Source organism: Procambarus clarkii, chromosome 32 (assembly GCF_040958095.1).
Source record: "Procambarus clarkii isolate CNS0578487 chromosome 32, FALCON_Pclarkii_2.0, whole genome shotgun sequence".
Taxonomy (NCBI): domain Eukaryota; kingdom Metazoa; phylum Arthropoda; class Malacostraca; order Decapoda; family Cambaridae; genus Procambarus; species Procambarus clarkii.
Window position 1 is genome coordinate 29,323,542 of NC_091181.1, and position 23,932 is coordinate 29,347,473.

Genomic DNA, 23,932 nt, shown 5'->3' on the forward strand with positions numbered 1-23,932 from the left:
TGCAGCCCAAGATCCCACCCAAAGCAATCGGAAGATTTTTGTAAGACAAGCCGCGAGTTGAAAACCAAGTGGAATGTATTGTCTGTGGAGACAATGGAGAAGAGTAAGACAGGTTATCAGTCTTCGGGTTTCTATACCCTGCCAACTGCCACCAATATCCCACCTACTGTCCCATCAACTGCCACCAATATCCCGCCTACTGTCCCATCAACTGCCACCAATATCCCACCTACTGTCCCATCAACTGCCACCAATATCCCCACCTATTGTCCCATCAACTGCCACCAATATCCCACCTACTGTCCCGTCAACTGCCACCAATATCCCCACCTATTGTCCCATCAACTGCCACCAATATCCCACCTACTGTCCCGTCAACTGCCACCAATATCCCACCTACTGTCCCATCAACTGCCACCAATATCCCACCTACTGTCCCATCAACTGCCACCAATATCCCACCTACTGTCCCATCAACTGCCACCAATATCCCCACCTATTGTCCCATCAACTGCCACCAATATCCCCACCTATTGTCCCATCAACTGCCACCAATATCCCACCTACTGTCCCGTCAACTGCCACCAATATCCCACCTACTGTCCCGTCAACTGCCACCAATATCCCCACCTATTGTCCCATCAACTGCCACCAATATCCCACCTACTGTCCCGTCAACTGCCACCAATATCCCACCTACTGTCCCATCAACTGCCACCAATATCCCACCTACTGTCCCATCAACTGCCACCAATATCCCCACCTATTGTCCCATCAACTGCCACCAATATTCCACCTTCCCTCTCAGCCACTATTACTAATCACTAACTACTGTATGATCATCTACCACTAGTTCTCCCTATTTACATCTCCTCACTTCAATCAACACTAACAGCCCTAATCTATGTTTCCGCTCATCCTTTGCCGTCGCGTAAATCCCTTCTCTGATTTATATGGACTAATTTATCATATAAATTGACTCCTTCCATTACGGTCATGTTATGGGACTTCTCTTCCCACCTTCCATTTCCTCCTCTCTCTCTCTCTCTCTCTCTCTCTCTCTCTCTCTCTCTCTCTCTCTCTCTCTCTATTATTTAACATTTCTCCTTAAAATGCCTCTGCTCTCTCTTTCTGTTTTTGTACTTGCTTCGTATTTGTTTTCATGAGGTCGTCTCCCCTTCCAATTTAGGTTCCCTGATCCAGCTATCACTCCCGCCCTCTACTCGGCCGGCAATCATGTCTCTGCCCCACTTTCCTCTCTTTCATATCTCTTTCTCTCTTTTCTCACTCTTTTTCTCCCTCTTTCCTTCCCTTCCCCCTCCCCCCTCACACTCTTATCTCTCTTTCCGCGTGTTTCCCGTGACCTCATCAGACGAGAGAGAGAGAGAGAGAGAGAAGTGCAGTATCAGTGACTGCAGGGGAAGTGTTTCTGACAACACACAGGGAGCCTTCATATCTAAACCAACAATGTATTGTCCATATTCCCCTTCCACGTCCTTTCCCTCTTCCCCAATTCCTCTCCCTAGACCCGCTTGTCGGCGTCCCCTACCATGTACTCTTGTCACCCTGCCTGTCACCCTGTCTGTCACCGCGCCATCAACTCTCCCTCTCTCTCCCTGCAACCTAACCACTGCCCTATTTCCCCAGATCAATGTTAAAGTTGCATTTTGGTACAAGTGTTTCCAGCCGCTATGTGACTCGGAGTCCAATACCTGCCTCAGCCTCCCCGGGGCCTCGGCTCTCTGGGATCAAACACAGTGTTTTAATTAATGTAAGTTGAAGAACATTTATTACGTAGCCTTGTAAAGTCCATGAATTATTAGGCTCACAAAGGCCAATTACCTTACAAAGGGGGGGGGGGGTATCCTATGTGCTTTAAGTCCTATAATTACTTTACAAATGGCGTCCTATGTGCTTTAAGTCCTATAATTACTTTACAAATGGCGTCCAATGTGCTTTAAGTAGTATAATTACTTTACAAATGGCGTCCTATGTGCTTTAAGTCCTATAAATACCTAACAAAAGGCATCAAATGTAAGTCCTATAATTACCTTACAAAGAACATCCTATGTGCTTTAAGGTCTATAATTACATTACAAAGAGCTTCATATGTGCTTTAAGTTATATAATTATGCGCCTACAATCCAGTAATTGTCTTAGGGAAGATAAATACTAGGTATAAGTGTCTTTAGTTCATCAATTACCCGATTCATAAAAGGTATCAATAATTGCCTCATGTGCAGTATTGATGACTCAACAAGGGCAGTAGCTGGCCTGCACACCTGAGAAAGCTGCTCCATCGCCATCCATGTTCAACCACAATAATTATCATAGTTAAAGAGTGAGAATGAAATATATATATATATATATATATATATATATATATATATATATATATATATATATATATATATATATATATATATATATAAAGGAATAGTGGTGTGTGGGGGGATGGTGGTGGGCGCGGGGTGGTGGTGGGCGCGGGGTGGTGGTGGGCGGGGATGGTGGTGGGTGCGGGGTGGTGGTGGGCGCGGGGTGGTGGTGGGCGCGGGGTGGTGGTGGGCGCGGGGCGGTGGTGAGGCGGCAGTGGGCGGCACGAATGGCCAGTTCCTCTTTAGGCAAGTGCACCGCCGCCACCACTACCAAGCTTCACCACCACCATCACCACCAATAATCCCTCCACCACCACCATCACCACTAGCCCCTCCACCACCATCACCACCAGCCTTACCACCACCACCATCACCACCCTCAACCACTAACGAAACCACAGGTTCCCGGCCAGCAACATGGCAGTGGCAGTAGCAGCAGTTGCTGGGGGTGTAGAGGAAGCAGGAGAGGAAGTACGGAGCGACTCATCACCAATATCATCACCACCACCATCACTACCTCATCATTAAAATGGACATTAAAATGCTAAACTCTATCACAGAGTAAGACAATACAAAGGTAAACCACGCAGAAGATTTACAGAGACCTAAGTCAAGAACTGCACCGTTGGTGTCTGCTTTACGGTACAAAGGTAAGGGTACACAGGTACATACACGCACACACATGCACCGCAGCAGGCTTGGGAATATTCCCACTGCGCAGAAATCCCCAACAGGCCACCGGAACATAATCTTACCGTACACAGTTGTAAATCAAAGCAGACTACAGCAGATTTACCAATGCCACAGTTGTAAAACACATGTGACGCAAGCTTAGTGAGGAGTCCACACGAGTCATGAACACCCCCCCATACACCGGTAGTCACGATGACAACCACAGGCTTGGGGGCTGGCATAGGAATGTCTCGGAGCATTCACCCACGTACTACAAATACAAATAATCGCCAACAGAACCTAAACACCTGACCTAACCTATTCTATGTCTATATATATACACAATATGCTAATATATTATAATACATTAGCACCACCACCACACTACGCACCTCCGCCACTACATACACTCCCACGTCACCACCACAACCACACATCGCCACCACAAGCACTCACCTCACCACCCCTCCATCATAAGCACCACTCCACCATGAGCACCACCCCCACCACTGACCACACCGCCTGCCCACCCACCACTTTAACTCACCACAGTTCTGCATACTCGATACCCCTCTACTTCCACCCCCACCCCCTCTTCTTGACCTTCCTCCCCCCCCCCCCCTCCTCCCTCACATGCTAATCCCCCCCCCCCCAACCCTATCCTGTCACTCAAACAAGTGCACCACAGTGGTGTATATGTTTGACGGGACTATATTATACTATACGAGTGACTATACTAGTACTATACACAAGTATAGTAAATGTAGCTCTTGCATCTGGACTATTCCCCACATCAAGAATGGCACAATCAGATTAATCCCCAAGCCAGGTAAACCCCCAACCCAAACTGAAAATTAGAGACCAATTTCTCTCCTCGAAGTACCAGGCAAAATATTCGAAAAAATAATCAATCAGAGACTTGTGAAGTACACGGAAGAGGAAGAGAAGTATAACACCAGGCAGCATGTGTTTAGAAACCGCAGAGGGGCCCATACAGCTATAGCAACCCGTCCTCGACTCAAGTCCATTACATCCAGCGGTCGCCCCCACAGACGCATTCATAAATTTTAATTAACATGCTGTTCATTCAAAAAGAGAATTTTCTCAAATATAAATTAATATTATAATATATTAGCATATTGTGCATATATAGGCATAGGTTAGGTTAGGTGTTTAGGTTCTGTTGGCGATTATTTGTATTTGTAGTACGTGGGTGAAGCATTTATAGCGTTGTGATTCGAACAAAATTCGTCAGTGAAGCACTTGTTCCGGATATGTTCGAACGTCAGCAGTTGTGAGTCGTGTGTAAACCGCTTTTCATTCATAAACAGGGGGTTTGGCGGGTGCATGGAATCACTTTTGGATCTTTGTTTGGAGGACGGGCTGTTTACAGCGTTGTGGTTCGAACAAAAATTCATCAGTGAAGCACTCCGGAAGTGTTCGAACGTAATTAGTTGTGAGTCGTGCAGCCCGTCCTCCAAACAAAGATCCAAAAGTGATTCCATGCACCCGCCAAACCCCCTGTTTATGAATGAAAGGCGGTTTACACACGACTCACAACTGCTGACGTTCGAACATATCCGGAACAAGTGCTTCACTGACGAATTTTGTTCGAATCACAACGCTATAAATGCTTCACCCACGTACTACAAATACAAATAATCGCCAAAAGAACCTAAACATCTAACCTAACCTAACCTATGCCTATATATGCACAATATGCTAATATATTATAATATTAATTTATATTTGAGAAAATTCTCGTTTTGAATGAACAGCATGTTAAAATTTATGAATGCGTCTGTGGGGTCGACCGCTGCATGTAATGATCTCGAGTCGAGGACGGGTTGCAGGAACCTTCAGGACACGAGGCATTTCGAGGCATAAAGCGTCGAACGGTGAATCGATTCCATTATATTATTGTATTTATGCAGCGCCGTGACCTCGCTGCTGGGGGCCAAAAGTATTTTAATAAATCAATGTCTGCATACCCTCCCTCCCCACACAATACACCCTCCCCCCACCACACAATACACCAACCCCACAATACACCCTCCCCCATCAAGCACACTCGCCCTCATCGTCTAAGAAGGGGTCCTACAGAGACTCCTGGTGATAGTGTCGCTACACATAAACCCCTACACCATCTCCTCCTCCTCCTCCTGCCTGGTAGTGATTACACACAAACCACAATAGCGTGATGCATCAAATGAACAAATCCACAAGGGCCGTGACGAGGGTTCGAACCTACGTCCGAGAGGATCCCAGACGCTGCCTTAATCGACTGAGTTTCTTTTACCATGTCGTGGCTCAGTCGATTAAGGCAGCGTCTGGGATGCTCTTGGACGTAGGTTCGAACCCTCGTCACGGCCCTTGTGGATTTGTTCATCTGGTAGTGATTACCTGGCTGTAACTACCTAGACAGTGATTACATATAAGTGACTGGCAATAGTGATTTGGCAGCGGTGACTACCAAATCTACTTAGGGGCCTGACAGCTGAGTGGACAGCGCTTCAGATTCGTAGGCCTCAGATTCCGGGTTCGATCCCCGGTGGAGGCGGAAACAAGTGGGCAGAGTTTCTTTCACCCTGATGCACCTGTTACCTAGCAGTAAATAGGTACCTGGGAGTTAGACAGCTGCTACAGGCTGTTTCCTGAGGGGGTGTAACAAAAAAGGAGGGCCTGGTCGAGGACCGGGCCGCGGGGACGCTAAGCCCCGAAATCATCTCAAGATAACCCAACAATGGCTATCGACATAAGTTATAAGCAAGATGTAAAGATCTCTTTAAGAATTGCATCAGATATATGTCTTATTTCTGAATACGAGGACCAAAACCACGTCTTCTGAAGGTGTCAACAACCGCCAGCTTGTAGTGTGTCTTGACGACGTCGTGAGTGTGTCACCAGCGCCTCTCCTTGCCTGGCCTGAGGCACTGTTTAAGTGTCACCAGCCGCGTGCCGGGTCCCGGATCGAGGCGCTGCTGATGTATCCTCATAAGGACACACACACACATATGGGAGTCTGCAGAAGGTTGATCGAGCTCCGAGAGGCAGCTCTCGTTAGCATCGACCCGCTCCTACTCACGCTCCCACTCACGCTCCCACTCACGCTCTCACTCACGCTCTCACTCACGCTCCCACTCACGCTCCCACTCCCACTTACGCTCCCACTCCCACTCACGCTCCCACTCACGCTCCCACTCCCACTCACGCTCCCACTCACGTATTTACCCGGTCAAGGCCTGGAACGTCACAGTGTAAGATTACTCAGTATAGCGTCTCCCACATATCTGCAGTCACATACCCCAGTCAGTATTTAACTGCCTCTTTCCTGGATCTAAACATTCCAGAGTTGAATCCATTGTCTCTGTAGACCTCTAGCATGTCCTCTCATGTTGTCTCTTGTCATAACGGAGGTTCCTTATGATCGGGATTGTCATCGTCTCCCCCCGACACGTCGCCATGTTTCCAACACCAAACCTTTGAACATTTCTTCAAGTTCATATTGAACTTAGTGTTGTTGGCCCTTACGGCCTCATCGTCTTGGCCCTTACGACAACTTTCCACCTTCCTCCTCCGTAATGTTGTGATGTTAATAGCGTTTAACATCAGTTTGTAGTCATGGATCAGTGTTAAAATGACGCCTCAGTTGTTGACACATTGGTTTTATTGTATATAATTAGTTTTAATTTAGATATTTTTACTTTCGCTATATATATCCAGCTTTGTGTATATATTTCAGAACATTTCGCTTATGTAGCGGGAGCTGAGGTTGTGTCACTATGCTGCTGGGTGTCAGGTGTGTAGAGGGAGGTTGTGTCACTATGCTGCTGGGTGTCAGGTGTGTGGGTGTCAGGTGTGTAGAGGGAGGGTGTGTCACTATGCTGCTGGGTGTCAGGTGTGTGGGTGTCAGGTGTGTAGAGGGAGGGTGTGTCACTATGCTGCTGGGTGTCAGGTGTGTGGGTGTCAGGTGTGTAGAGGGAGGGTGTGTCACTATGCTGCTGGGTGTCAGGTGTGTGGGTGTCAGGTGTGTAGAGGGAGGTTGTGTCACTATTATGCTGGGTGTCAGGTGTGTAGAGGGTGGGTGTGTCACTATTGTGCTGGGTGCCAGAAATACACAATAATGTTTATCACATATATTTTGATGTGTTACGCTGGAAGTTTGATAGCTATATAGCACAGAAATAAAATCTTCCCCGTTCTCTGCCATCTTTGTTGTGGTGGGGAGAGAGGTGGTGGGGGGGAGAGAAGTGGTGGGGTGAGAGACTTGACCTACGTCTCCGGAGACCTACGTTAATCACCTGGGCCGCTCCTGCCCTACCTCGTCCGGATGTAAAGAGAGCGGACAGACAGGTGAAGGATAGACCACTTACCCCCCCCCCCCCACTTTCCCCAACCACCGGCTCCTCTAGGGACCCCAGGGGCCAGGGGCCGGGGTTGGGATAAGGGCGCATCCTCTCAATATCCTGGCTCTCGGCCACAATTTTTCTGACGGTCCCCCTCAAAAAACAAGGTATATTATTTGGGTAAGGATAGAGGCAGGCGCGCGCGCACACACGCACGAGGCGACAGAAGATATACAGGAAAGGTGCCAGCGGACAGCACGCTGGACTTGTGATCCTGTGGTCCTGGGTTCGATCCCAGGCGCCGGCGAGAAACAATGGGCAGAGTTTCTTTCACCCTATGCCCCTGTTACCTAGCAGTAAATAGGTACCTGGGTGTTAGTCAGCTGTCACGGGCTGCTTCCTGGGGGTGGAGGCCTGGTCGAGGACCGGGCCGCGGGGACACTAAAAGCCCCGAAATCATCTCAAGATAACCTCAAGATAACCATGATCCACAACCCCATACACCACCACACAACACCCAACTAATAGTATTAGCCCAATACTGATAAACTAATCGGAGAAATGTAGATGTTTATCTCTCAGAATGTTCGGTAATACGTTTATTGTTTGTGATGTGTGTCTATGTATGTATTAACACGATGTACTGAACGGGGTGAGGATAGCTTGAGCTACCTCATCCCTTTGTGTGTATTTTACCTCAATAAACTTATTTCAATTTCAATTTTCAATCAGAGAAGCCATAGTCACCATAGCCACTCTAGTCACTGCTTTTCCCATAGTGTGAAAAGCAGTGACTAGAGAAACAAGACGATAAACAAGGATCTTCGCAAGGAAAGCAAAGACACGCGGAAGAATTGCATCGAGAGCAAAATTCAAGGAATTACAATATAAACGGATGAGTGAGGAATGAATATAGAGGAATTAGAAGAGTAGAGGAAAAGCAGCGTGAGAATAACATAGCATGCAAAGCCTAGGATCATACTGAACCATCCCATAAACACATCAAGGGGAAGATGTTTATCTATCAAACTTATGACAGCTCTGCCACAAGATGACAGCTCTGCCACAAGATGACAGCTCTGCCACAAGATGACAGCTCTGCCACAAGATGACAGCTCTGCCACAAGATGACAGCTCTGCCACAAGATGACAGCTCTGCCACAAGATGACAGCTCTGCCACAAGATGACAGCTCTGCCACAAGATGACAGCTCTGCCACAAGATGACAGCAATCAAGCAGAATCTCGCGAGTGATGCCAGATCTCGCCAGAAACTCGCGTGTCGGTCAAAACATCAGGTATTTGTAAACAAATCAGGCGTTAGTCAGAGAGATTTGGCGTCTGTAGCGTCATCTAACAAACCCGTCAACATTCTGGGAGCCAAACTGCCTATACATTTATTCCAAAACTTGTCAGAGTGGGCTTCGTCCGTAAAACACACTGCCACATCGATGATGTACGGTAATGTATATATACACAGTCACAGTGCTGACTTGCGCGTCCGGCTTATACTCGGGATCCAACCCCCAGAACCTTGTTCACTGTTCCATATTCTCCCGCTGATGACCAACTAACCAATGTTAGAAGCAACCCCCCCACTCCACCAACGGCTCCTCAACATGCACTCTCCAGGGAGGGGGTCCTCACCATGCACTCTCCAGTGGGGGGTTTCCTCACCATGCACTCTCCAGGGGGTCCTCACCATGCACTCTCCAGGGAGGGGGTCCTCACCATGCACTCTCCAGGGAGGGGGTCCTCACCATGCACTCTCCAGGGGGGTCCTCACCATGCACTCTCCAAGGGGTCCTCACCATGCACTCTCCAGGGGGTTTCCTCACCATGCACTCTCCAGGGGGTCCTTACCATGCACTCTCCAGGGAGGGGTCCTCACCATGCACTCTCCAGGGAGGGGGTCCTCACCATACACTCTCCAGGGAGGGGGTCCTCACCATGTACTCTCCAGTGGGGTCCTCACTATGCACTCACCAGGGAGGGGGTCCTCACCATGTACTCTCCAGGGGGTCCTCACCATGCACTCTCCAGGGAGGGGGTCCTCACCATACTCTCCAGGGAGGGGGTCCTCACCATGCACTCTCCAGGGGGTCCTCACTATGCACTCTCCAGGGGGTCCTCACCATGCACTCTCTAGGGGGTCCTCACCATACACTCTCCAGGGGGGGGGGTCCTCACCATGCACTCTCCAGGGAGGGGGTCCTCACCATATACTCTCCAGGGGGGGGTCCTCACCATGCACTCTCCAGGGGGTCCTCACCATGCACTCTCTAGGGGGTCCTCACCATACACTCTCCAGGGGGGGGGGGGTCCTGGCGGTGTCTCCACACCGAGCTGGAGGGCTTTTCTTTAAGCAGTACTTCAGAAGTACAGCATGGAGCCGTAGGTGGGCTATGGTCTCCTGTGGCGGTCAGCCAGTGACGGGAGGACCAGGTGAGATGTTTTTCAGGAGACGGGAAGGAGCACAAGAGATACTCTTGAGGAGACGGGGAGAGCCTGTACTTCCCTCCCTGCATGGTATGCAGACACAACATGTCCATCTCCCCAAGCTGCTACACCCCACACTTCTCACCCCTGCCTCTCTCCCCTACCCTTCCTCCTTACCCCCTTGATCCTCCCTTCTTCTCCCTCCCTCCTTTCCCCACTCAACCCTCCTCCACCCCCACTATCATGGATTCCCCACGACCCCCCTCCACCTCCCTCAGCCGGCGTATAAAGCTGCTATATTGGTCCGAGGTTCACTTTGAACAGCTGCCACACTGACCCTTGCTTCTGTCTTGTGTGTGTTCACTAACGTATGTGCGAGATTCAGCGAGGAAATACGAGTGCCAGTTCCAGGGCCCCGCCTCTGAACCAGCTGGTGCTATGCTGGGGCTCCTGCAGCAGACAGCCGGGTGTCTTATAGCAGTCGGCTGTGTGCGGCTTTGGCTCGACCCTCGCGGGCTCTGTTGTGTGTATATTTGAAGCTGTGAATAGAGACGACCTCCACTTCCTCCTCCTCCTCTCACTCACCCTACTCCTTCTACCTATGGTCTCTCCTTCCACCTGTGGTCTCTCCTTCCACCTGTGGTCTCTCCTTCTTCCTGTGGTCTCTCCTTCCTCCTGTGGTCTCCCATCACCCGTATTCTCTCTCGTTGTAGTTTCCATCTGTGCATAACAGACTGTCGATTGTTAACTTTGTCTCCGATAATTTTGTCCTAGTTAGGGTTGGGCTTCAGCTCTTCAGTACCGCCGCCTCCCAACCTTCAAGTGACTGGTATACAGGTTCTGGCCTCTTATGGGCTGTTATGCCAACATATGCGCATAGATGTGGACCTAATCTGCCTCCACCATTTCTCTTATTATAACATTCTATTGTTTGCTCTTCTGACACTAATAGATTTTGTATGAGTACTCACCTATATGTGCTCGTAGGGGCGAGCTTCAGTTCCTGGAGTCCACCTTCCTGTCACTCGTCTTTTGTAATGTTCTCGTGTCTACTACCTAACCTTATAGCTGCCTGGTATTACACTGGAGAAGTACCTCCTGGCATTTATTGTCTGATTGTTGCCGCCGGAGGCGGCTAGTTTATTGTGCACCCCATACCCATCTTGTGAGCGGTAGCGCAAAACGGATTACAGAGCGCACAAAAGATCAGACCTCAACGGACATTATTACATTAACAATTTCATCTATCCTTCATACCTTATAATTATAATGTCAGCTAGTTACAGAGAATGTTCTATTTCAAGTGCTATATAATTGCAGTAAATCATTATACATCAATGGTAGGTCTTGAGGCTAATTCATAATTGTTTGAGCAATGGAGATATTACAGAGTCACAGGGAAGCTGCTTATTATTAGTCTTCACAATACACTACTTGTTTCTTAATCTCATATGTCGTTTATCTAGTGGAACCTAGATATGGATTCAGTGCAAGAATTTCAGGTATTTTATCCTTGGTAATAAAATCATTTATAAACAATAAATAATAAGATGGTTTGCCATTTCATACAACGTGAGTTTAGATTTATCTCTAAATGCCTGAATTTTACTAGTTCAAGATACAGTGTTCGCGTGTGTGTCCCTGTCTTTGTCCACACACTTCGCACTTTACTTCCTCTAGATCCCTACACAAGCCGAACTGCCAGAGATACTTGTAGCCAAGTCTTATTGGAGCTGTGACAACGTTTGTTAGTCTGCTGATGTTGTTACTTGCCCCATACACATGTTTTACTTGGCACATTTCATCGTGATAAACAATGGACCTGCTAGTTCCAGTTTGCACAGTTCTGCTTTCTTCAAATTCATCCAAGAGTTCTCGTCTAATGACACTTTTAAGGGCCTTATTTGATAACTCAAGATTCCGTTCAATACTGCTCTTTATTTATTGCAACATCCCTGTGGTTCATCCGGGTTTCTAGTTTCCACCCTCTTCCTTTTGTTCTGCCTCTGTTCGTGCTAGGCATTTATCTTCCCGACTTTGTCAATGCTTTTATTAATAATGTAAGGTAGTGACCATTTAATAAATCTCTAGGGCTCTGTCTATTGGCGTTACGTGCTTTTCTACGAGTGAATTCCGCACTGGCGCTTCATATTTTAATATTGGTCTAACGTAGGTAGTGCGCAACTTACTGTAGGTTTCCGTGGCCACGGGTCGTAAAGGCTGCGTCAGTGTTGGCCAGCTTTGTGTACGTCGCCGGTGTTGGCATATTAATGTGTCTGTCCCGTGACACACTTGTAATTATGTCTAATCCAAGGGCTCTGTCCGGGTTTGCTCTCATACTGCTGTCTACCCCTCGTCCTGTGGCTGGAGTGGGTGAGGGTGTGTACTCACCTAGTTGTACTCACCTAGTTGTGCTTGCGGGGGTTGAGCTCAGGCTCTTTGGTCCCGCCTCTCAACCGTCAATCAACAGGTGTACAGGTTCCTGAGCCTATTGGGCTCTATCATATCTACACTTGAAACTGTGTATGGAGTCAGCCTCCACCACATTACTTCCTAATGTATTCCATTTGTCAACCACTCTGACACTAAAAAAGTTCTTTCTAATATCTCTGTGGCTCATTTGGGCACTCAGTTTCCACCTGTGTCCCCTAGTGCGTGTGCCCCTTGTGTTAAATAGCCTGTCTTTATGAACCTTGTCGATTCCCTTGAGAACCTTGAATGTGGTGATCATGTCCCCCCTAACTCTTCTGTCTTCCAACGAAGTGAGGTTTAATTCCCGTAGTCTCTCCTCATAGCTCATACCTCTCAGCTCGGGTACTAGTCTGGTGGCAAACCTTTGAACCTTTTCCAGTTTAGTCTTATGCTTGACTAGATATGGACTCCATGCTGGAGCCGCATACTCCAGGATTGGTCTGACATATGTGGTGTATAATGTTCTGAAAGATTCCTTACACAAGTTTCTAAAGGCCGTTCTTATGTTAGCCAACCTGGCATATGCTGCTGATGTTATCCTCTTGATATGAGCTTCAGGGGACAGGTCTGGCGTGATATCAACCCCCAGGTCTTTCTCTCTCTCTCTGACTCTTGAAGTATTTCATCTCCCAGATGATACCTTGTATCTGGTCTCCTGCTTCCTACCCCTATCTTCATTACATTACATTTGCTTAAACTCTAACAATCATTTGTTCGACCATTCCTGCAGCTTGTCCAGGTCTTCTTGAAGCCTCAAGCTGTGTGTGTGTGTGTGTGTGTGTGTGTGTGTGTGTGTGTGTGTGTGTGTGTGTGTGTGTGTGTGTGTGTGTGTGTGTGTGTGTGTGTGTGTGTGTGTGTGTGGATGGAAAGTATATGTGCATGGCTCATGATGGTGGATTGAGTGCCTGTACTGTAGGTGGAATGAGTACGTGTGGGTGGAGTGAGAAGAGTGCGGATTGAGTGGGTGAAGTGCGTATGGGTAAAGAGCCTGTTAGTAACGCCCCCCCCCCCCAAAAAAAAAGGGGGGGGTGGAGTGATAGGGGAGAAACATGAGTAATTTGGAGGAGGGTGCGGGAGAGTGAGTGTAGACGGAGTGAATGTGGGTTAACAGAGTGTGTTATGGTTATGTGAGCGTGGGTGGAGTGGGCGGGGCGCTTCCATCCGCCCACCTGAAGGTCGGAAGTTCTCCCTCCTGCTCCCCCCCCTACCCTTCCTCCTCTGCCCCCTCCTCCCTCCCCACCACCACCACTCTCCACGGCAGCGGTAGCAATGAGAAACAAGATCCTAGGAAGTAGAATGAGACGAGAGCACACACACACACACAGTGTGTGTGTGTGTGTGTGTGTGTGTGTGTGTGTGTGTGTGTGTGTGCGTGTGTGTGTGTGTGTGTGTGTGTGTGTGTGTGTGTGTGTGTGTGTGTGTGTGTGTGTGTGTGTGTGTGTGTGCGTGTGTGTGTGTGTGTGTGTGTGTGTGTGTGTGTGTGTGTGTGTGTGTGTGTGTGTGTGTGTGTGTGTGTGTGTGTGTGTGTGTGTGTGTGTTTATGCATGTGTAAAATATATGCAGTAGACATAAAAGAGGAAAAATAAATTTCTTAGAAAGGGTCCAAGAGCTAATAACTCGATTCTGCAGACCTAAATAATAAATACCCACACACGTGGTGTAAGTTACCATGCCCCCTGCAGGCCTCACCTGCACTATGCCACTGATACACAGCTATACAGGAAAAATATGATACGAACAACGAGAGAATTAGTAACTTCACTGAAATACTGATGGTCGAGAGGGGGGAGGGTACGGGGGGGGGGGGAGGGGTGCGCACTCGGCCCTGTGCGCACATCTAGGCCGGCACATATAGGTAAGTACGCCGGAAGCGAGTATCAAATGGACTTCATTCATTAGTTACGACCAGGGACACCCAGCCCCAGGGACCCCTCCCCCCTACAAGCCCCAGGGGGGTCCTTCCTGCCAGCGCCCCCGGTGGATGGAGTGACCCCCCCCCCCCCACCTGACCCAGCACAGCTGCTGCCCTCCACAAAGCCTAAACTTCCGCCACAGACAGACGTGTCACAGACGTACTCCGTGACACAGCATCGCGGCCATAACTTCTTCCGACAGATAAACGAACGTGAATGTGACACAAATAACATGTATATTAATGTCCCCCCTCACAGTCATGACGCAAAACACACACACACACACACACACACACACACACACACACACACACACACACACACACACACACACACACACACACACACACGCGCGCGCGCGCGGATTTTACAACCTGTTGACTTTCCAACACGCAAAACACGCAGGGACATCACGCCCTTTTTACTGATTTGCTCCTAAACGCGCCCACACAAAATGCGTCCCTATGCTATGTCCCTAGGGAGCCGGTCGGCCGAGCGGACAGCACACTGGACTTGTGATCCTGTGGTCCCGGGTTCGATCCCGGGCGCCGGCGAGAAACAATGGGCAGAGTTTCTTTCACTCTATGCCCCTGTTACCTAGCAGTAAAATAGGTACCTGGGTGTTAGTCAGCCGTCACGGGCTGCTTCCTAGGGGGTGGAGGCCTGGTCGAGGACCGGGCCGCGGGGGACACTAAAGCCCCGAAATCATCTCAAGATAACCTCAAGATATGCTCCTGAGTACACAGCTGTCAATCATCTGTGGCAGATAACTGAATCAAGATCATAACTAGAAGCTCACTAGACCCACCAATTCTAACTACAGCCCCCCCCCCCACCCCCGCGATTCATCTGTACTAACTACGGGCTAACTAGATCAACCAATCCTAACTAGACGCTCGTAAAATACAACGACCTTTACTACAGCCCTACGGTTCATGAGTACAAGCACAGGAAACCCACCGATCCTAACTACAGGTTCTAGAGACCTATTAGTCCAAACTATAGGTTCTAGAGACCTATTAGTCCTAACTACAGGTTCTAGAGACCTATTAGTCCTAACTACAGGTTCTAGAGACCTATTAATCCTAACTACAGGTTCTAGAGACCTATTAGTCCTAACTACAGGTTCTAGAGACCTATTAGTCCTAACTACAGGTTCTAGAGACCTATTAGTCCTAACTACAGGTTCTAGAGACCTATTAGTCCTAACTACAGGTTCTAGAGACCTATTAGTCCTAACTACAGGTTCTAGAGACCTATTAGTCCTAACTACAGGTTCTAGAGACCTATTAGTCCTAACTACAGGTTCTAGAGACCTATTAGTCCTAACTACAGGTTCTTGAGACCTATTAGTCCTAACTACAGGTTCTAGAGACCTATTAGTCCTAACTACAGGTTCTAGAGACCTATTAGTCCTAACTACAGGTTCTAGAGACCTATTAGTCCTAACTACAGGTTCTAGAGACCTATTAGTCCTAACTACAGGTTCTAGAGACCTATTAGTCCTAACTACAGGTTCTAGAGACCTATTAGTCCTAACTACTATCTCAAACAAACGTTCCCTGCTAATGACATCCACGGCTAGTTGTAGACTCAACTAGAATTGCGGGCATAGTTAGATCCTAACTATAGGTTCGCGAGCCACAACGGCACGTAATTACAAGTAGTATCTGTACCAACCATGGCTGGAACCATGGACATGGCAGGGAATGGAGAATAGGCTCAGAGAAGAGGACATTGGGCACACTCAAGAGACCACTGTATGAACAACATGAGGTCACGGCTCTTCAATCTCGCACACAGCCCCGCTCCTGTGCCAGGTAAGTCCACTACGGGCTCACCATAGCCCGTGCTACTTGCCCCGCTCCTGTGCCAGGTAAGTTCACTATGGGCTCACTATAGCCCGTGCTACTTGCCCCGCTCCTGTGCCAGGTAAGTTCACTATGGGCTCACTATAGCCCGTGCTACTTGCCCCACTCCTGTGCCAGGTAAGCTACGGGTTCATCATAGCCCGTGCTACTTGGAACTTGTTCCGAATAGCTGAATCTATAACAACAACATCTTCAATCTTCTCCCAAGACAGGAGAAATATTGCAGATACAAAAGTAAAGGTTTTCATGAGACAATTGGGAAAAGTTGCCACAGGAAGTCTGGGTTGTGATGGGCCTGCGGGCCGCTCCAAGGTCAGGTTAAGTTAGTTAGTTTAGTTCATTTATTATGCACCCCATACCCATCTTGTGGGCGGTAGTGGAAAGGGTTACAGAGGCACATAATGGGCTCAGGGACTGAACCCCACAATTCATTTAGCTAAGCAAGTTACACTCTTGCACAAGACAAGCCTGGGCCCGATTGGGATTGGTGAGTAAAAGAACTCTTGAAGCCGATTAAAGTTAAATTACAGGCAAACTACAGCCGCGGTTATAAATACATGCGGATGTAACTGCCCGTAGAAAATTGCTTTCAAAGTCCAATAAAACAAAGTAGAGAAAACTGCAATGATTGGTCGTGGGAAAAAATAAATCTTTCACTAATGCTCAAACGAAAATACAAGAAAACTAAAAATATATAGTTTTCGTAAAAAGAAAATGGGAAAAAGTCAATAATCAAGAGGAGAAAAACCGGACCCCGGTCTCTATAACAACATCCGGCTGGACAATAAATCACAGACCCCACGAAGAATAATGTCTCTTAAGAAACGACTCTTCATAAAAAAAAAAACAATTAAATCCCACAAGCCACAAGAAAATAATTAACTCCGAGTTCAAGTTGACAAAAATGAAACGAAACTGCTGGGACATCACTCATCCAATTTTTATTTTAGCCAACGAGAGTCCACTTATCCCGTGACGCAGGGCGCAACAACCTCCAATACCACTGAACCGACAAATGACCAACCATATATCAACGTCCTTTAACCCAGCTTCTGTACAACAAGTTCTATTAGCGCCGCGGCGCGGGCCATGTGTGTGGGACGTGTGGTTAAGCAATCCTTGGAGGCGGCCTTCAAGGGGAGGTCTGCGGGCCCTCGCAGTAACTCAGCGCTCATATTATGACTCTCGCCTTCACAATGGCGTGAAACTAACAAATTCTATTCTCGGGTATGGCGGGCGGCAGCAAAATCTGACTCTTCATGCAAAATTCAGGACTGAACTAGTAAATATGTATGTATGTATGTATGTATGTATGTATGTATGTATGTATGTATGTATGTATGTATGTATGTATGTATGAATGAATGAATGAATGAATGAATGAATGAATGTATGTATGTATGTATGTATGTATGTATGTATGTATGTATGTATGTATGCATGTATGTATGCATATATGTGTGTATGTATGTATAATCACGTATTTAAACCTTTAAACACAATAATAATGTGAAAAGCACTCGATTCCCCTTCTATCTGTGCGCCTGTTAATATCCTTCAGGCCAGAGATGGTGACATTGTTATCTAGTTAAACACACAAGAATATCTGTCAAAACTGTATATCTGGCTTCAAGAGACTGTCACTTTCTTGGCTAAATGGTTCAGTTCCGGAACCCAATAGGTGCCTCTGTAACCCTTTCCACCACCGCCCACAGGATGAGTATGGGGTGCATAATAAAGAAAGAAATTGAAATTGAAGACTGGTTTAAATCAAATGTTTGTGAAATGGGCATTAGTAGAGGAACTTATTGGCTTATTGCTATACCCCCAGCTGTCTGGAAGGTCAGTCTGGAGCACCAGGGGACCTTATTGTCTTACTGTTATACCCCCAGCTGCCTGGAAGGTCAGTCTGGAGCACCAGGGGACCTTATTGTCTTACTGTTATACCCCCAGCTGCCTGGAAGATCAGTCTGGAGTACCAGGGGACCTTATTGTTATACTCCAGCTATCTGGAAGGTCAGTCTGGAGCACCAGGGGACCTTATTGTCTTACTGTTATACCCCCAGCTGCCTGGAAGATCAGTCTGGAGTACCAGGGGACCTTATTGTTATACTCCAGCTATCTGGAAGGTCAGTCTGGAGCACCAGGGGACCTTATTGTTATACTCCAGCTGCCTGAAAGGTCAGTCTGGAGTACCAAGTGGGATCTTATTGGGTCGTTATACCCAACAACTACCTAGAAGATCAGCCTGGAGCACCAAGGGACCTTACTGGCTTATTGTTATTTCCCTCAACTGCCTGGAAGGTCAGTCTGAGGGGGTATACAGTCGTATGCTTCAGTAAACGCAGTTTTCAACCCTATCCTCAAATACAGGAATTAAGCGAAGCCCTGTTCGAGAAAAGTTCGAACATAATCATCAGGCCTGTGTTTCGAGACGTCAAGTACAGGTTCACTCTCAGCCAGTACAGTAAACATTCCTTAAATCAATGTAACCAAACTACACATAAAACCAACAATATAGAATTATATACATTTGAAAGAATAACGTTTATTAATATATAGTGTCAAAGATTTATTCTGCCAGTTGGTTGTCTGTTGTATTAGTCAAGTACTGACACTGAAACCTATTTCAACCAGGATTTGATTTTTAGCTTGGGCCGGAGGATGGGTTGAATTTTCTGGTCGTTCTATGTCAATTGTTAACTATACTGGGTTAAAAAGACGTGTGGGAAGTCATCAAACTGTTCTTGCGAAGGGATGATGAGCTTCAACTTTTGGTTCCCTCTTTTCAACCTTAAATTGACTAGTGTACAGATTCTCGAGTGTGTTGCCATTTCTTCACGTGAAGCTGTGTGAAGAGTCTGTGTACCTGCACCTCTTCGCTTCTTAACCCGTGTATGTGAAGAGTGTGTGTACCTGCACCTCTTCGCTTCTTAACCCGTGTGTGTACCTGCACCTCTTCGCTTCTTAACCCGTGTGTGTGTGTACCTGCACCTCTTCGCTTCTTAACCCGTGTGTGTGAAGAGTGTGTGTACCTGCACCTCTTCGCTTCTTAACCCGTGTGTGTACCTGCACTTCTTGCTTCTTAACCCGTGTATGTACATCACGGCCGCAGCTGTGGCCTAGTTCCCCTTGCCAGCTGACGCCCGTAGTTAAGCGTGGACACGTGGTTTGTGTCATTGTGGTGTGTGGTTAGCTGATCGATACTCGGGTTTGGGTGGCAGTGGGGCGAGTGGGTGAGAGCGAGTACAAAGAGAGCGAGGTCCCGTCTCTTGGCCTTCAAGGTGATCTATATAAAAATAATTCCTGAAGCTCTAATAGTCAACCACTCCCTGCTCTCACCCACCGACAACAGCAACAACGGCCCTTCCAATGCAACGGGTTGTCACAACAGTACAAGGCGCAACAGGGCAACTGTATATAGCACGTCACTGCTGTTCGGGTGCCAGATGGGACTAGGAGGGAGAGGGTGGAGGGGCGGTGTCACGTGATTACACTGTTGCTCGGGCTGGCTGATCACACTGCCAGCTATGTACATTGTTCTTCTATTCACGTGCCGTCGCCATTACGCAATAATCCCAGCAACTCCCCGGAGGGGGATTAGGCTAATATTTCCTTGGGGTCCAGAGAGCGGGATTCACTTTAAGCCAACATGGGATATTTCGTGTTAACAGTTGTTACATACATATAGGTAGATCATAATTGTTTAAAATATGAACTCTAGATACTAGTAATGAAGTGCACAAAGAGGTACAAGAGACCACACCATGCACACGTTCTTGTGTTAGTTCTTACTCAGCTGGCACCTGTACAGCAGAGTAAGGCACAGGTGCCAGAGTTAGTGGAGCGTGAAGAAGGCGCCCGGGGGAGCAGAGTACATTAGGAGGGAGCAGAGTACAGTGGAGGGGGGAAGGGTTGCAGAGTACAGGGGGTAACCTGGAACAAACAGAGAGTACAGGAGAAGAAGAAGTAAGCAGGGAGTGAACGTGTAGGAGTGAAGCAGAGCGCCGGGAGAGTGACCCGAGGGGCGGAGAGCGCGAGGGAACACCCAGGGGGGGGGGGGGAAGTGGGTGGGTGGCAGCACTGACCTGGGTCGTGAGGCCTGGCGGGGATGTCGGGGTTGATGGCGGCCTCGGCGGCGGCCAGGAGCTGCAAGGCGTCGGGGTCGTGGTCATCCACGGCCCGTCGCAGCAACGTGTACTCGTCCACCACCTCCTCATAGTCGTGCTCGTGGTAACCGGTTGAGCCCTCGCCACCGCCATCTGACCCGCCAGTCAGCGCCGACCCGGAGCTGCTCTGGCTGTCCTGGTGGCTGTCCCTCCGGCCGGAGGCGGTGGCGGCGTGGATGCTGGCGGCGATGTACGTGGTTGGCAGCCCCGTGAGGTAGGCGTGCACCTCCGGCCGCACTCGTATCCGCACTACCTGCCCGCTGCCCCTCCCTGCCACCGTCAGCACCGTGCCCTCCTCACTCTCGTGCTTGCCTCTGCCCTCGGGCCTACGCGTCGCGCCCGGGGCAGAAGCAACCCCGTTTTTTGACTGGGCACTGTGGCTTGAGGGCGAGCCTGAGGGCTGCTTGAGCACCCCCTGCACGCGCGTGCCGGAAGGCGCACTCCGGGGAGACTCGTGCACTCCCGGGGTAACTCCAACGTCACTAGCACGTGGCACAGCACTGATCGCACGCGTCACGCGCTCCCCCGAGGCGGGCTGGGCTCCTCCCCCAGGTCTCTCACCCCTCCCAGGCCCCGCCCCCGCCCCACTATCATGGTGCTTGTGAGGGGGGTGGGCGGCGGGGGGCAGCGCCGGCGTGGTCTTGATGGTGACGAGGGCGGGCGTGGGCATCCACTCCAGCTTGGAGCCTCCGCCGGGCAGGTTCACCCACACCAGGGACCCGCTGCCCCTCTCCGGCGGCCCGGGATGCTTAGCTGCGGGAGGGCCATACTTGGCCCCTCCTCCAGGCTGTGGCTTCCATACTGACAAACTCTGTTGCCCGGACTTACTCTCTGGCACCGACTTGGTCTGTGACTCGGACTTGGTCTGTGATTCGGACTTGGTCTGTGACTCGGACTTGGTCTGCGGTTGAGACTTTGTCTCTGTTTGAGACTTAGTCTGTGGTTGAGACTTTGTCTGTGGTTGAGACTTGGTCTGTGGTTGAGACTTAGTCTGTGGTTCTGATACACTGTTGGCCTTCCGTCTGTCCCTGTCACTGACACCACCAGCAGCAGCAGCAACACCCTTGTGCTGGTGCTTCACGGGATCACCGCCGTTGCCTCTGGCTGCGCCTGCGCCGGGATCACCAGGCGCGCCCCCGTGTGGAGCCTCCCGCGGAGGACTGGAAGTGACTCGAGGCTGAAACCTGGCAGCCGCGAGGCCCTCCTGAGCCTCTGGGGCCTTCGTCGGGTGTTGCTGGGGCGGCTCCTGGTGCTGCTGACGGCCCGGGAGCCGCTGTGGGTGGCCCCTCTGTGTCCTCCGCTCGCCTGCGTCAGCGTACACTAAGTCCTTCGGCGGCGCTGAAGGGGGCGGGTTCTCGGGCGAGAGCGGCGCCCCTTTCTCCGGACACGTCGGTAGGTTTCTGTCTGGTGAGTTGGGCAACTGTGACCCAGAGGCAGGTGTAGGAGTCCTGCCTGGCGGGTTTGTATCATGCGCGGGATCCTGCCTCTTCTCCGGGAGGAGGGGCTGCCTCTTCTCTGGGGAGGGGGTGGGGGGTCCTGAGAGGGGGGGAACGATCGGTGTGAGTTTGGGTTGATTGAAGGATGTGATGGTGACCTTCCTGGGCTGGTCTAGTGGGTGCGCGGGTGCGGGCGGCGCATGAGGGGCGGTGTAGCGGGGCGCGCCGCTCCCTGCACCGGACTGACTGGCGGGCGCGGCGCGACGCGTGTGTGGCTGCTGGTGGTGGGGCGGGAAGTGGTGGTGCTGCTGGAGGAGTGGCGGCTGGTGCGGGAGTGGCGGCTGGTGTAGTGGTGGCGGTTCGACGCGCTCCTCCCACGTCACGCGCACCCTAGGACTCACGCCCCCGCCCGACCCCCTCGCGCCCCCCATCCCTAAACCACCCAACACCCCGCCAACACCTCCACTCTCGCCGTCAGGTTCAGGCAGGTTCTCGCGGATCTTAGGAAGGGGGGCGCGCCTCTTGAGGGTCTCGCCCTCCAAACTGGTCAGTTCGTCGTCGCCTTCGTCACCACTCTGCATCTTCCGCTGCTCGGCTGCCTTCCACTCCCACCAGTTGCGGCCCCGTCGCCCCTCCACCCTGCCCTTGGGCTTCTGCTGGACGACAAGAGGTGTCGTCTCGCCCTCCTGAGACCCGCTGCTTTCCTGTAAACTGGGCAGAGAGGAAGAGCTTTGCTGTGAGGTTGGACTGTCCCTCCTGGCCGCCTCTACAGCCTCCTCCTCCTCGTCCTCTTTACCTTGGTGTGGCCCCCCTCCTGCCTGGGTGCCCTCCGCCACCCCCATTTCTCCCCTATAGTCACGACTCCCCCCTCTCCACACGTGCCTTTACAAGAATCATCCCACAACACACTCCCACGTTAACATAAAGCCAAATTGGGGGAACCTAAACTCTCCTTTTTGTTCAGCTCTCCGCTACCCTTTGCTTGGCTCTTTATACTCTAATCTTTGTTGGCTCTGCCTCGGGCGTTCTCGCAAGCTCGGTAAACACCAGCCACAAGGTGTCGGGGGTGCGGAGGGTGCTGAACTGTTTTTGGCTTTAGTGTTGGCGTGTGGGTGTATGAGGCTAGACGAGGGAGAGGTGGTGAGCGGACAGGAGGTGTGGCCACTTGGCGCTTCGCAGGCGTTCACCTGAGTCCCGTCACGAACACGTCGAGAGGAGCGAGTGTGGGCGAGGCCAGAGGAATATCCTCGACCACAGAGAGAGTTGGTGGCTCCTGAAGGACGGATCCCTGAGAGAAGGAAGAGGGGGAGGGGGAAGGGCGGAGGCGGTGGCTGCTGCAGAAGGCGGCGACTGAGGCGAGCGCTTCACCGCCAGGCGTAGGTGACGCCACCCTGCAACACCACCAGGCATGGTTTGTCACAAACACAACAACTCTGCTCTCAGTAAGGCATCACCACTAGCTCAACAGCTTAAACTAAAACATATCAACAGAAATAGGTAAAAATTAAACAGAAATCAAAATAGGAACTCCAAGAGAGTGTGTGTGTATCCTCTCGCGAATCATACAGGATATCAACCTATTGTTCCTATAAATAAAAGAAATGGTAAACGACTGAATTAGATCCAGCACGATACTGTGGCCATCACTTCCACTACTCAAGACGCTGGGGAGTAGGTCATGAGGATGGGAAGGGGTGGTGATGTTGAGGCTGAGGAAGGTCAGAAAGGGAAGGGGTGGTGATGCTTGTATTAAGAAAGGGGAGGGGTAGTAATGCTGGGGTTGAAAAGGGAGAGGGGGTGGTTATGCTGGTGTTGAGGAAGATGAGAAAGGGAAGGAGTGGTAATGCTAGGGTTGAAAAGTGGGAGGGGATAGTGATCCTGGTGATGAGGAAGGTGAGAAAGGGGGGAAGGGTCAGGTACCACCGTGTAATCTATAATGAATATCAGCCCATTTTCTTATATGATACTTCGTCTCATTCACTCACTCATACTCACTCACACCTGTACGGCCACCACACTTGTCACTTGTTTTAGTCCATGAGGGATGAGGTGAGAGGATGAAAGTTCGCCAAATACATCCCAGAAAGTGCACTATAAAGAGTATCTCGAGAAAAGTGTATTATAGTAACGTTATTAACACATATAAGAACCAAGTGCTATAGCGCACTACGCAATGAAATAATAACCCACTATTGAGAAAACACGCAAAAAACGTAGAGTTCAAGTATGTTTATTGAGAT

General features: G+C 49.8%; 1 protein-coding gene across 10 annotated transcripts in view; it reads right to left on the bottom strand.

Annotated features, from left to right (window-relative positions):
* The window catches only part of OtopLa (Otopetrin-like a), a 417,531-nt gene that overhangs the window by 309,361 nt on the left and 84,238 nt on the right, over nucleotides 1-23,932 (bottom strand). For all 10 annotated transcript variants that reach the window (XM_069335072.1, XM_069335071.1, XM_069335068.1 and 7 more), the window contains exon 2: nucleotides 20,176-23,083. In XM_069335072.1, coding sequence (XP_069191173.1) covers nucleotides 20,176-22,534 — 2,359 coding nt within the window. In that variant the 5' untranslated portion in view covers nucleotides 22,535-23,083. The remainder of the gene's footprint in view (nucleotides 1-20,175; nucleotides 23,084-23,932) is intronic.